This window comes from Bolinopsis microptera, chromosome 4, assembly GCF_026151205.1.
Source record: "Bolinopsis microptera isolate Bmic1 chromosome 4, MBARI_Bmic_1.0, whole genome shotgun sequence".
NCBI lineage: Eukaryota > Metazoa > Ctenophora > Tentaculata > Lobata > Bolinopsidae > Bolinopsis > Bolinopsis microptera.
In genome coordinates, this window is record NC_087075.1 from 11,313,714 (window position 1) to 11,328,525 (window position 14,812).

The 14,812-nt window shown below is 41.3% G+C and overlaps 2 protein-coding genes across 3 annotated transcripts in view; both read right to left on the minus strand.

Moving 5' to 3' along the window:
• The window catches only part of LOC134814448 (something about silencing protein 10-like), a 114,473-nt gene that overhangs the window by 24,525 nt on the left and 75,136 nt on the right, over positions 1–14,812 (minus strand). The window lies entirely within an intron of this gene.
• On the minus strand, positions 247–14,681 carry LOC134814447 (uncharacterized). The gene is made up of 4 exons (XM_063822568.1): positions 14,489–14,681; positions 7,621–7,778; positions 7,288–7,394; positions 247–7,007 (listed from the first exon to the last, which is right to left on the minus strand). Exons 1-4 carry the CDS (start codon positions 14,645–14,647, stop codon positions 910–912), a joined length of 6,522 nt encoding a protein of 2,173 aa, XP_063678638.1. The 5' UTR covers positions 14,648–14,681; the 3' UTR covers positions 247–909.

The window sequence follows — 14,812 nt, forward strand, 5'->3', positions numbered from 1 at the left end:
AGAATCCCAAAAAACTACAAAAACTATGCTATTAATGATAAGCAACATGCATGTGCAGTCGTTCAAACTAACTAAGCAATGATTGTCCTCTTTTTGTCAAAAACCTCATGAAATTTAGCCTTATCCATAAAACTGTGAAATGACCAGTGTGCCATGATTAATAAGAAATCTGCTGAAGGATCATGGCACTCTGTCATATCAAATAACTTTCAAAAGCGTTTATAATTAAAACCATCAAATGTGATAATCTTAAATAGTTAAACTGAGTAGTATAGAAAATATAGTTTCGCAAGTTACAGTTATTACTGGTAATTACTGGTAATTACTGGCAATTATACCACACTAATTACAGTAATTACCACACTCGTGATAAAGCTTTGAATCCATCTAGCTGCTTCTCAACCATATAAAATCAATACTTTAATGTCAGTAAGAAGGTATTTCTAGATAATAAGAGGTTGTAAAACTGTATACATCAGCTGATTTTAGACAGTATAGATCAAATAAGGGGCACGTGGTTATAATAAATACTGCAATACTCTCTAAGAAAATAAAAGTAATAAAACTCCATGGGTCTGGCTGTCTATAAAATGAATTAGCTACTTAAATAATTAAAGCGTGTTCAGTGTTCACTAATTGATTAATTACCCAGTGCAGTCAACAGGTCGAGACCGAGATATCACATATCCCATTTGAAGGAAACGTGGATAATGCGTTTACAAATTCCGTTCAAATCAAAGAACGATTCATTCTAAGTTTCCATGGATATGTATTTAACAATGATTGCCGAAAACAAATTTGCAGTCAAAATAAGATCTAGTACTAACAAAATGAGCACCACAGCACTATAATAAACAACCTGTAAACACTGAACACTTAATTAACTAATTATCCCTAGTTAATTGCCCCTCATGTCAGAGACCAAACTGTCATCCTACCATCAAAAGTACTAATAGGTTTAATCTGACTACCGTTACCATGGTTACGATACGCTATCTCATCCATGTGATTCCTCTCCAGATGATTATACACATTCACATAATTCTTAAAAATCCTCTGACAATACGTGCACTTGTGAGCCAGAGTCTTAGCTCCGGAGGTGTTAGAGTTGTTGTTGTTCCGTGACGTCACCTCATTCTGCCAGGTGGAGTGCTGTTCCGAGGTGGGGTGCTCCACCACGCTGCTGGTAGATGCTGGTCGGTAATGTTCTCCTCCGTTGGGTTGGTTCCGGTAGTGTTGCTGAGTGTAGGGAGACGGATGATCAAACCTCATCCGCTTGTTGGAAGTGTACCCGTTATTATAGTGGGGCAGGGTTTGGGAGAAGGCCCGGTGAGGGGCCCGGTTCCCGCTGTTCACTCTGCTCCCCTGGGTAAATTGCTGGTTGTTGTTGTTGTTGTTGTTGTTGTTAGCTCCGGGACCGTGGTTTCTCCGCATGTTCTCGTTTTGGTGGGGTCTGTACGGCGGGTTTTGTTTGTAAGCAGGAGGAGGGTAAGCTCCAGACCGGCTTACAGGGGGACTGATGCTGTTCCTGGAGCTGTTACTTTGTCTGGAGCTGTTATGGAGGTGAGGACGGGAGTTAATAAAGTCCCTGTACTGGAGGGATCCTGGTGACCTCAGGGTAGGTCTGGAACCATGTCCGTTGAGGATAGGGTGTCGGGATGGCGCTGTTTTGGGGGTTGGGAGGAGTGGGCCGGGGGCTGAACCGGGGCCTCGTAGAAACTGGGCGATTAGACCAGCTGTTTTAGCTGCTGCTTCTGGGCTTGTGATTTGAGCTGCCTTCTTGATACTGCCTGATGAAACAGAACTCTCACTCTCATTTCTTGTTCGATCAGGAGTCTTCTTGATATCTAAACGGATGTCAGTTTCAGGGTTGTTAAGAGGAGCAGGACGAGGTAGCAAGGGATCAGTATCCTTCTGTGGTGGCTTATTTCGGCTACAATCCATCTCGTGGCTCTTGTGAAGCAGTTCGTTTAGTAAGAACCTTGCTTTGTTTATCTCATGAGAGCTGCTAGAGCTGGTAGAGCTGGTGGAATCTTGTGGTAGAGGTTCCGGTTTGGGTTTGACAACAGCTTCGTGTGCAGTTGGAGGTGTTGGTGTGGTGGGCGGGTGCATTGTTGGTACAGTAGTTGTGGGGTCTTTTTGCTGAGTAGTATTTAGATTCACATTGCTCTGACCCGCACTCGTATTTACGCTTGTCTCAACATTTTCACTGCCATCCAACTTAAACGGAACCCCAACAGACTTGTGATAAGACCTAATGTGACTCCATGCAGACTTGTAGTTCTGATAAGTTGTAGAACAAAAGGGGCAACCCCAATGATGTGACACTGAGTTTTGAGACACAACCTCCCCACCCTCTTTCTGAGAATCATTCTCAGAATGGTTGTTGCTGTCGTAGCTACTCAGATCAAGGTCCTTGAGGTGAGGAGCTTCTCTGCACATCAGGAAGTATCCTTCAGTCCTCATGTGCTCTTGAAGCTGTTCTATGATCTTGTAAGGAGCGCCACACATGAGGCAGATGAACATGTCGTATTTACCATTTTCTTTGATTGTGTGCTCAAGGAAGTGTAGGTTAATGTGGTCGTTTAGAGATAAGACTTCAGAACATAGCAGACATTCCACTAGCAGCTCCTCAAATACTCGCTCAAAACCTTGTGTTTTAGGATGAAAACACTTTTGGAGTTTCAAGTGAGCTTTCATGCTTTTCTTTGAGCAGAAATCATAGTGGCAACTGAAACAGCGGTACCAATGTTTCCTCACATGATACTTGAAGCTCTCCTTGTCTGCGAACAACTTGTTGCAAGCATGACACTTCCTCTGGTTGAAGCAAACCAGGGGCTTCCCACAAGAACTCAAATCTCCAGAGGCATCCGGAGTAGAAGCTCTAGTGTTGCACTCATGACCAGCCTTCTGGTGTTTTGTTTTGTAGTCCAATCCACAGTCCATGCACCGGTAACTGCCCGGTTTTTCGTAATCCTCTTCGTGAAGCCAGCGTTCGGAATACGAGCCGAATTTTACACAACATACCATGCAGGAGAATTCCTCTGAATTTGTGCAACTTGTGTTCTTATCAACCCTAACTTTTATGTTTATATTGTTGTCATTCTGCTCTAGATGCTCGTAAGCCTCGTGAAAGTTCAGCTTCTCAATTGTACCAAAGCTCATGCTGCAAACCTTACAGTTCACCGAAGGAGCTTCAACCCTGATGGGTGACTTCAACTGGTTTGAATCCTGCTGCGGTGCCACAAATGAAGAAACACTATCACTGCACTCTATTCCGTGAACAGTTCTCTCATGCTGGACCTTCGGGGGAGTGGACATAAACTTAGCCTCACATTTGGAACATGAAATGGTCTGATTCCCTGTTGCATGACCGACTTTGTCTACGTGGTAGATAAGCTCTTCAGCAGTTTGGAAGCTAAGGAGACAGTTTGTAAACACACACGGAATCTTGAAGATGTTTTTCTTGTGTTTGTACTCGTGATTACGTTTGGATTTTAGGGAGAGGAAGGAGGATCTGCAGTAGGTGCAGTGGAAGTCAGCTGTAGCAGAGTGAGCTCCGTTGGGGACCTGGCTCCTCCCGTTGTTAGTAGCTGATGCAGTTAACTGCAGTTCGTTCTCGAAGTCAGTTTTATGAGCAGTGTAGTAGTGGACAACATAGCCCTTCTGGTTTGGGAACTCCTCGTGGCAGATCTCGCAGAAGTGCTTCAGGGCCTGGTTGTGGATTTCATAGTGCCGTCTCTTAGATTTAGGAGTTATAACTCTCAAGCAAATCTCACATTTCTCATGACTTGGATCGGTTATAATCTGGGTGGGGTCATTAAAACCAACACGTGGAACATGAACCTTCATGTGTGTGTGAAGGGTTCCTATCTTATCAAACGTGTTACCACAGACAGTGCACTTGAATATCAGAGAGTTTTCCCCCTCAGCGGAGATGTCCAGGTGACTGATAACAGCGGTGGAACTGTGCTCCAAGACGTGGAACTTGTAGTGGAGGTAACAGTGAGCAACAGAATGGACCTTCTCCTGACATATCACACACTCAAACAAAGGGTTGAACATGGACTTCCAGTCAACGGTCACGTCTCTGAAGGTATAGTTGGGGTGGGTGGACATGTGCGCACAGATGGTGCTCCAGGCCAGGAACTGTTTCTTGCAGATGTTACAAGTTTTAACCTCCTCCACTGGAGCGTCTCCGTTGGTGAACATGGAGCTGGCGGTGGTGTCAGCTTCGTTAACAGAAGTACTGAGCGGCTGTGATGATTCATCCATTAGACCATCTAATTTGTCGTCATCAACGTAGAAGATAGCATCTGCAGGGATAATGTCGGTGTTGTTGTGCAGAGGTAGAGGAACTGAAACTTCCATGCAATCAGTCGTCTCACTAGGGGTCGAATAATCATTACTTAGCAGACTCTCTTCCTTTTCCACTACTTGTTCCTCTTCCTCTTCTTCCTCTTCTACTTCTTCTTCTTCTTCTGAAACCGATAAAGTTTCAGCAGGGTCATTTGTGTGTGACTTGATATGTCCAATGTACTGAGAGCGTTTCGTGAAGAGCTCATCACAAATATCACATTCAAACACTTTCTTGATGATGGTCTTTTTAGCAACCTTCCTACTTTTCAGTACTGACAATGGAATATCATCGTTAGCCCTTTCTTCCCTCACAAAGTCTGAGCTATCTTTCCTCATTTCCATACTCTGATTCTTCTCTGGAGGATCATGTTTCTCAAGGATTCCAATAAGACTTCCTTTTTCAGGTTTTTCTGTTCCTTTTATTTTGCCCTCAGCATGTTGCTGCATGTGGAACGCAAGAATTCTTTTGCTTCCAAAACGGATGTCACAAGTCTTACATTTGAAGAGCTTTGCAGCGGTTTTCCTGGCCCGGATTATTCCTGATGGTTCGTGAGAAGGAGGGGATTTCAGTACACCACGTGGTTTTACTGGCGTGGGTACAGTTTTTAATACAGATTCTGTAGGTTTCGCCTCCTCTATAGGTGTTTCTTTGTGAACATCTTCATCGCGGCTTTTCTTCAAGTTTGAAGAAATTTCTAATACTTTCTTCAGTGACGAAAGAGAATTTTTCTTTGGCTCGATAGTTTTTGTACTGCTTAAATCGAAATGGGCGGCAGCATTATGGGCTTTCAAACCAAGCTCCTGAGCAAACGTTTTATCACACTCATTACACTTGAACAACTTCACGGCTGATTTCCTGGCTTTCCCGACCTTAACACGAGCCTTTTCTTCATTCTGGTGGACCATGTTGATGTGAGACTTCAGGAGAAATTCAGATATAAAACCCAAATCACATTTGATACACTTGAAGTTCAGAGGTGGGCTCTTGATAGGCTCCTTGGTTGGTGTCTTAGCTTCAACTTCGGCAGCCGGGACAATACCATCAGGTATAGGCTTGTTCTTACAAAAACGGAAATGAGCACACAATGCCCTGTAAGATTTAAACTTTTTAGTACATCTAGCACAGATCTTTGAACCAGGGACAGGTTCAGTAGCTTCAACTGGTTTCTCTTTAACAGGACTGGACAGCGCAGTGGCTTTCAAGATGGTTGACAGCGGTATTCTGACCTTGACTGGTGAGTAGTCTTTAACAGGAGATTCATCGGATGTTTGGCTAACCTCTTCGACCTCTGGTGGAAGTACGTATGGGGGTGGAATTGTTTTGTACACGAAATGGAATCCCATGTGAGAGTACAGCTCTAAATCACTTTCGCATGTTTTTGAGCACTTGAGGCAGTGAAACTCTTCATTTCTCGCTTCAAAAGGAAAATCGTTGAAGTGTTCAGCATGTCTGGGAATACTGAGTATCCGCCGAGACTGCTTAGTGATTGGATGGTTTTCCTTCATTAGATGCTCCTGAAAGTCGTTGGCATCCAAGAATTTCTTCCCGCAAATTTCACAACAACACTTTGCTTTGTCAAGCAAGAAGTGGGAATCTCGATGGGTTTGAGCTTCATCGAGACAAACAAAGTTCTCTTTGCACGTATCACACTCATGTAGAGCCTGGTGTAATACCATCTTATCAGAAGAAGTAAATTTTATATCACAGTACTTGCATTTGTGGTGAACCACCTCCATCTCATCGTCATTCTCATGAGCAGTCACGTGTGCAATGAACGTAGACTTGGTGCTAAACTCAGAACAGCACATTTTACATGTGAACACCTCGTCTTTTGGCGCTCGTTTCAGCTTTCTCTTTCTGTTGATCTGCGCACTTTCCTGACCCTTCTCGCCCTTCTTCTTAAAGTGAACTGGGAGGTGGTTGTTAAGTGATTCTAAAGAGTTGTACTGTCTCCCACACACGGAGCACCAGAGTACTTGAGGGTCCAGGGTGCAGTAAGAGTGCTCCACTGGTACATACTTCGACTTAGTGTCATGCTTCATCAGGCACACCATACTAGGGTGGAATGTGATAGCATCAGGTCCGTTGAGCACTGAATTGGGCACTGTTCCTCTCACCACATTGCTGATGTCAGCGTACATGTGATCTATTGGAATGAAGCCAAGTTTCTCATTCCCCTCACTGATACCAATAACAGAGTCTAGCACATAGTCCTGTGGGTCGGTGTAGTCAGGGTTACGGTGGGGTCGTCCTTCTACCCACTGCTTCACATTCAGAACCTCACGTGTCTTCTCCGTAGGTTGTGTATTTGAACATGGTCTCTTTCTAAATACTTTGCCTTTCATGAGAGGGGTCCGGGCTGGTTTCTTGTTCATGTACAGACAGTGGGAGAGCAGCAAATGCATTTTTAAGTCAGTGGAATTAGTGTAGGTCTTCTCGCAGACCCTGCATCTGACTGGTTTGGAGGTGGAAGATGTTCGGGATGTTCGGGATGTCCTCTCCACAACCTCTAGACCAGCTTTACTTTTCAGAGCAGGGATCACTTTGAGGTTGGTCCCGTGGCAGGGGAACCCGTTGAGCTTCCGGCAGGCCACTGTGACGTCACGTTCACATTGGTACTCACACAACCAGTATTGCATGTGTTGACCTGAAACATTTGGTTACTTATTTTAGGTTACTTACGTTTGGTTACTAACATTTGGTTACTAACGTTTGGTAAATATTCATGTCTAGTCAGCTAAAATCAGTTTAGTGTAACATAGACCATTTCACGGTTGAAAACTGTCAACCAGCAAAGAAACTGGTCATGAAAGAAAAGTTGAACAATTGCAATTGTACTTAGTTAAACACGACTATCGTGGTGTTAAAACCAACAAAGAAATAATCAAAAGTTATAAAATAAATCTAAATTCCCTAATTTGACTGACCAGTCTGATGATTGTAATTGAGAGTAATTACCGGACCGGCCATGCTCATAACTCCTCTCAGACTCTCCTGATGAACATTACTCGGCAGGTGGCAAACCTTCACAGACCTGTTAAAAGTGTGTTAAAAGCGTGTTAAAAGCGTGGGATTCAAATGTGTCGGATGAGATAATTTTTATAATATAAAAATGTATTTTTGGGCTGCCTACTATCTACACCACTTAGTTTAAATTATAGAATAGAGTGAATTTGGCCAGCAATGGAAAAATACAGCTCTAACTTTTAATCGATACAGATTCGAAAATATTTCAAGATTAATAATTTAAACAGATTTACCGTTTCAGATGATCCAAAAGGACGGAGAAAGAAGACTCGGAAAAGAGAGGAGATAGCGGGGTAACAGGGTCTTCTCCCCCCGTAAGTTGTATCTCATCTGTATCATGTGTGTACAAGGAGGTGGAGCAACTGTTACAGGTTAGGGGCTCTAGTTTTACCTGAAATAAGGAACCGTTACATGTTAGGGGCTGTAGTTTTACCTGAAATAATACAGGGTGGCCCATGTTAGTCTACCCATCCTTATCTCTTAAAATTGTTACAGGTCGCTGAGATCTTGCTAATTATTTTAAAAACAAAAAGTGGCATAACTTATGTTCTGATAAATATTTTTTCTTCTAAATTTCACAGAATGTTAATAACAAGTAGATGAACCTTTGTGGCAAGTTTTGTGTGATTGAGAGCTTCACTGAGCTTATTTGACCAATTAAGCCCCTGAGCGAGCTAGCTTGAATTTCTCACCCAGAACTGTTTACATTGGTTAATAGAAACCACCAAAAAAAATCCTGGGTAAAAAAATTAAAAAACCACCGATTTATTTATGTTTTACCAATTCTATTCACCACGATGCATCGCACATTCCATTCTCTACACTGCTGTACAGTGTACATCCTATATTTTAACTGCAGATAAGGACTATCACAGATGATCCTTCCTGCTTGTTTATATCGTTCTGCTCACTTGCCTTAACAAATTTAAAATTATAGCTGGATGATTAGCCTACAATTTTATCGATTTTACAAACGGTGGTTTGAAATAGGTTTACAGCAGGTCAGCCGATTCCCATGAGATGAGTAAATAAACTTGAAAAGAAAACAAACGATAACGTAGATTTCCGGTCGATAATCCATAATCTTATGAATTCTCATGGGAATTTTACGATAGCAGGGATAGATTTCCCCCTTAAAAGTCGCAACAATTTATTAACCATTAACGATCATCTCATCATGCCTCTACTAACTCTCCAGCAACGGATATTTATTGTTTCTGAATCCAAGGATACCCCCTTCGCAGCTCTTATCCAACTGTTCATAGCGAAATTCCCTGGAATCACTCCCCCTACTAGGAAAGCAGTCTACAACCTTAAGAAGAAATTTACAGAACATGGAGTTGTCACCAACCGACAAAAGGATGCATCTGGTCCACCATCTACGGGAGTGACCTTTGAGAACACTGTGGCTGTAGTAGGATCTGTGGCAGACCACCCCAGGCAATCGACCAGAAGACGTTCGGCCAATCTTGGCATACCTAGGACGACTTTGCAACGCATTCTGAGGACTGAACTGAAACTGTACCCTTATCGCTGGACAGTTCACCACACTCTGCAGCTTCAGGATCCACCAGTTAGAGTACGCTTTGCTGACTGGTTGCTTCTGAAAGATTCCACAAACGAGGACTTTATCGGAAACATCTGGTGGACCGACGAAGCCAAGTTCTGCCTCCACGGTTCCGTCAACAGCCACAACGCAATACACTGGGGCAGCCAGAGACCTGACAGCGTGCAGCAGAGACCTACTCAGAACTCTCCAAAGCTGAACGTCTGGTGTGCGGTCTCTTCTCACGGAATCATCGGACCATACTTCTTCAAGGATGCAGCTGGTGCCACTGTAACTGTGAACGGAGATCGCTACCTACAGATGTTGCAGAGCTTCTTCATACCAGAACTCTTCAACTTCTGTGCACACCACGACCTGGATCCGTCTCTCATGAGCTTTATGCAGGACGGGGCGAGAGTGCACATCCCCAACCGCATTATTGATTACCTTGGTGACCAGTTTGGGAGCATGACGATCGGAGAGAAACTTGCTCAACACTGGCCAGCCCGCTCTCCTGACCTCACTCCTTGCGACTTCTTCCTGTGGGGATGGTTGAAGGATAAGGTCTACGAGAGTCTACCCATCCCCAACCTTGCTGCTTTAGAAGTTGTCATTCGTGACAACTTGCGGAACATCCCCATCACTCACTGCCAGAACTCCTGTTTATCAGTAGCCAAGAGGATGGACGTCCTGAAGAGCCGAGGCGGTGGTCACATTGAGCACCTTCTCTAAACGGTGATTTTAATCGCCAACACAAACGGTGATTTTAATCGCCAACACAAACGGTGATTTTAATCGCCAACACAAACGGTGATTTTAATCGCCAACACGGCGGGCAATGGATGAACCTTCTCGTGGTGCCTGCCGAGAAACGCAATTCAATTGATTTCAGTATCGATAAAATTGTAGGCTAATCATCCAGCTATAATTTTAAATTTGTTAAGGCAAGTGAGCAGAACGATATAAACAAGCAGGAAGGATCATCTGTGATAGTCCTTATCTGCAGTTAAAATATAGGATGTACACTGTACAGCAGTGTAGAGAATGGAATGTGCGATGCATCGTGGTGAATAGAATTGGTAAAACATAAATAAATCGGTGGTTTTTTAATTTTTTTACCCAGGATTTTTTTTGGTGGTTTCTATTAACCAATGTAAACAGTTCTGGGTGAGAAATTAACGCTAGCGCACTCAGGAGCTTATTTTGCCAGACAAGCTCAGACTCACACAAAACTTAGCACGAAGTTGTGTCTAATTATGATTGACATTCTCTAAAAATTTGAAGCAAAAATATTAATCAGAACGTAAGTTATGGCGCTTTTCCATTCTGAAATAAAATAATTAGCAAGATCTCAGCGACCTGTAACAATTTTAAGAGATAAGGATGGGTAGACTATCATGGGCCGGTTTGAATTTCTTAATTCATTTAAAAGTCTTTCATAATATAATAATATTAGTTTAATTAAAAGTCGTTAATACTACGACTCATAAAAAACCAATGATTATCCAGGGTAAGATATTTCTAACTGCCAAAATTACATTAGCCATTTATAAGACCAGAGTACAGAGTATAACAGACGACCGTTATTATAAATTACAGACTGGAGATAAGTTGGGTTTGTTTCCAGATACTAAATCTTTACGGGTAAATTATTGGTCATCATTTCATTTCGTCAGAACTCTGTTAGAGAATATTTTATGGTGATACCAGGAACCCGATAGGCAAATTTGCTGTTGAGAAGCCTTCGCAATATTGTTCAAGTGTGAAATTGATATGATCTTTGAGTAGCAGAATAGCACAGCCTTAATTCCGTCATACCATATGCATAGGGAGCATATAATTAAGAATACGCCCTGCCGCTCAGCCAACTCAGCAGCAGATTTGGGATCGTGCTTAGACCAATTAAACACTGCCTAGATGTTCATGTGAAAAACTTGGTCTTCAGAATATCGCAGGACGGTTTTTGGTTCCGAATTCGTGTTGATGCTAAAATAAATCATGTGATTCGCCCTGGTGTCCACCCTTTTGGGATGTTAACTCCCTGTGTCCTACGCCCTAGTGTCCTATACCCGATTTAAACCTTCAACAACTTTAACTCTTTGTTTGGTTTAAAAACTCTATACTATGTCGACGTACAGTAATAGAACAGTTTATGGCATTGCAAATGTTAATGCAAGATACGCTTGGGCAGGATACTTTCTGTTTGTCATAGCTTCATCTTTGATAGGAGACACGGTCTTTCTCATAGCATCTGTAAAGTACAAGGCCTTCAAGCTTCATAGAGTTATAGTCGTCATCATTCAGCACATAGCAGTCTGTGACCTGATGGTATCTTTAATGGACATATTACCGAGGCTAGTTTCTCTGATTGCTGATGAATGGGTGTTTGGTGACTTCCTGTGCTACCTGAACCCTTGTGCAAAATACTATTTCAATTCGGCTAGCTTGCTTCTCATCTGTACTATGACTATCTGCAAGCTGCTACTACTAAAATCGCCCCTCCATTTTGGGACAACAACAGTTGCCATGTTGGCTTGCAGCTTTGACCTCACCTATCACAGCACTTCTAGTTGACTGGAAAGATATCTCTTTGTCGTACAGAGATTATGCATGTGAATTTTATTTCTCTTTGGAAATTTGGCGTTGGCTTAAACCCGTTCTTGGAACACCGCTTATAGTTTCTCCCACTTGTGTGGTTGTGGCCACCACTGTTTGTTTGTTGGTGATAGCTCGGAAAGTTGCCCGTCGATACAGAGAAAGCTTGAAATGGCAAGGAATCACTACAACAGCACTAACAGCAATAATATACTGCATCTCTATCCTGCCAACGGCTACGTACGGTGCTCGAGTGTTTTTGGACAGATTCAAATTGGGAAGTGTTTTCTATACCCACCTCTTATATATCTATAGACTCGGAGTCTTTAAACACTATCAGTAACTTTTATATCTATAGTCTGACCGTGTCTAGCTTTAGAGCATTTGTTTGGTCGAGAATGCATCTATGTGCTATCAGTTCTTCACTAACATTGGAGCGTCTACTAGCCATGGTAGACGCTCCAATGGATAAATTCAACATATTATTGCTGATAACTTTTCTGTCTTATTTGCTATATTATCATGATTAAATATTTGTGGTTAATTATTCGAAAATTTTCATTATGAATGAACTCATAAACTTTTGTAGTAAATGATTTATCTATTTTTAAAATACAAGTTTTAAAATGCCGCTTTCCTTCTAATAAAATTTTATGAAATGAAAAAGTATCAAACTTATTCATAGGTCAAGTCCAGCTGAAGTCAGTGTAGGAATATCTAAACATGATGTAAATTTTGAGGTATACTCAACAAAACGAGAATTGAGAATATGAGCGGCTGTAAACCTGGTCAAAAACCAATAAACATGCAAGTGAAGGTAATATGCCGAGTGTTATGTATTAAGTATTATGATACTGTTGATCGACTTCTTTGCAGTAAAAGCTTCATCAGAACTCAAATGATCAGTAATATCGAAGTGTTGAAAGAATTAAAACTGATTATGACATTCAACGTTTTCTATGCGGCCAATGAACAATTGGAAATTATCCAACCTCATCATGTACGTTCTTATACCTAGAAAAAACATATTTTTAGATGTTATGGCTTACTTTCCATTTTACTGTCGTTCAATTGTTGAATCAAAATCGTCCACTTGAAATTTCGCAAACAACACATGTTAAAACTACGTGATCATGAGCTTAGCAACAGAACAGTTTATGGAATTGAAAGTTTTGCTGTAAGAAATGCTTGGGCAGGATACTTTCTGTTTGTCATAGCCTCATCTTTGATAGGAGACACGGTCATTCTCATAGCATCTGTAAAATACAAGGCTTTCAAGCTTCATAGAGTTATAGTCGTCATCATTCAGCACATAGCACTTTGTGACCTGATGGTTTCTGTTACAGTTATCCTACCGAGGCTAGTTTCTCTGATTGCTGGTGAATGGGTGTTTGGTGACTTCCTGTGCTACCTGAATTGTCATTCGACATACTATTTTAACTCGGCAAGCGCTCTCCTTATCTCTGCTATGACTACCAGTAAGCTAATACTTCTGTTATATCCACTCCGAATTGGAACAACAACACCGAAGAGAGCTCATCTACTCTGTATTGCATGCTGGTTGGCAGCTTCGTCAATAAATATATCGAATTTACTTGTAAATTGGAGAGATGTATTATTTTCTTATAGAAGGTATATAATTGTGATTTCGCTTTCTCATCGGACATTTGGCTCTGGCTGCAACCCTTAATTGCACTGTTTATACTGTTTGTTCCACCTTGTGTGGTCATAACCACCACAGTTTGGTTGTTAGCCATAGCTCAGAAGGTTGTTCGTCGAGGTCGAGGAAGTCTTAAGTGGCAGGGGATCATGGCAACAGCTATAACAGCAATATGCTACTGTATCTCCATCCTACCAACGGCAGTCTACCGTCTTGGCATGCCAATCATGAAAGTCGAGGATAAGAGCAAAAGTATTTTCCATAACCAATTCTACAGAGTGGCAGTGACGGTCCTGACCCTGAACACCATCAGCAACTTCTACGTCTATAGCCTGACTGTGTCTAGCTTTAGAGCATTTGTTTGGTCGAGAATGCAAATTTGCTATCAGTTTTTTACCGAAATTGGAACATCAACTAGTTATGGTGAGAATATTGCTAACGACATACAGCTCAATATTTGAAGATTTTAGGATATAACTTTTACACAATTGCACATGTATCAACTTGGTTTATATCAGAATTCTACTCATCAGAAGGAAGAAGACCTGAGACAGAAGCAAACATGCGAACCTTTGATCAGAGTACTCAACAAGCCAACATTGGAACGACTACTAGTCACGGTTAGAAAATTTCTAACAAGATACATTACAATATTTAAGGATTTTAGAATAACTTTCAGATTATTTATATATGCATCAACTTATGTACACAGAGTTTTATAATCAGCATTCTACTTGAATCAGGAGAAAGAAGAACTGAAGCAGAAGCAAACACGCGAGATTTTGATGAAGGTACTCAACAAACCACAGATCACGTCGTCCTGTCCCAGACCTTTGTGCCCCAGCATGTTGAGCCCTAGGACGTTCTGCTTCAGTGCATTGTGCACCATGGACCCAAGTGACTTTAATTTTATGCACTTCATTTTTTGCAATCATGTTTTTTCAATAAGGCCTAATGAGATAATAATTATAATCTGTCCTGCATAGAAATGAATCGATGAAGCTTTTTCCGGACAAATGAACTCCTAGGTATTTAATGTATGATAGCAAATTTTTTAACAGGAATTACCGAAACAGTACAATCATTTCAACATTAATTACTAGGAACAATTAGTTTCACAGAGCCTGTAAAGGGTTTTATGTATGTATTTTTGTAAATAATTTGTTTTATTTTTAATGAAAATTTCATACTGCCATTTTAATACTTATAATATAATTCGTAGTAGCCCACCTGAATGATAAGGATGTATATTTTCGAAAAAACAATCATTGACAATAATAATTGACAAATGAGATCTTACCTCGAATGGCTCTAGTTTGAAATCCTTGTCTTGATATCTGATTGGAGGGTACACACAGTGCGTAGCTTTCTTGTAAAACTTTGAAAGCTCATCACAACGGCAAATCTCGTTGATATCGAATTTTTCTTTTTTTAAATCTGCATCTTCTTGGATAATCATCTTTCATTTCGCTGTGAGTACCCTAGAAATTATTGAGTGTATCATTGACACGTCTTGAAAGCATGGATTTGCAAAATCAATTGTGTGATTATACTTCTGCAAGGAAATGTTGCAAATTCTCAGATGATAGCAAATTAAATCTCAGAAAGAAGAACGACAACAATA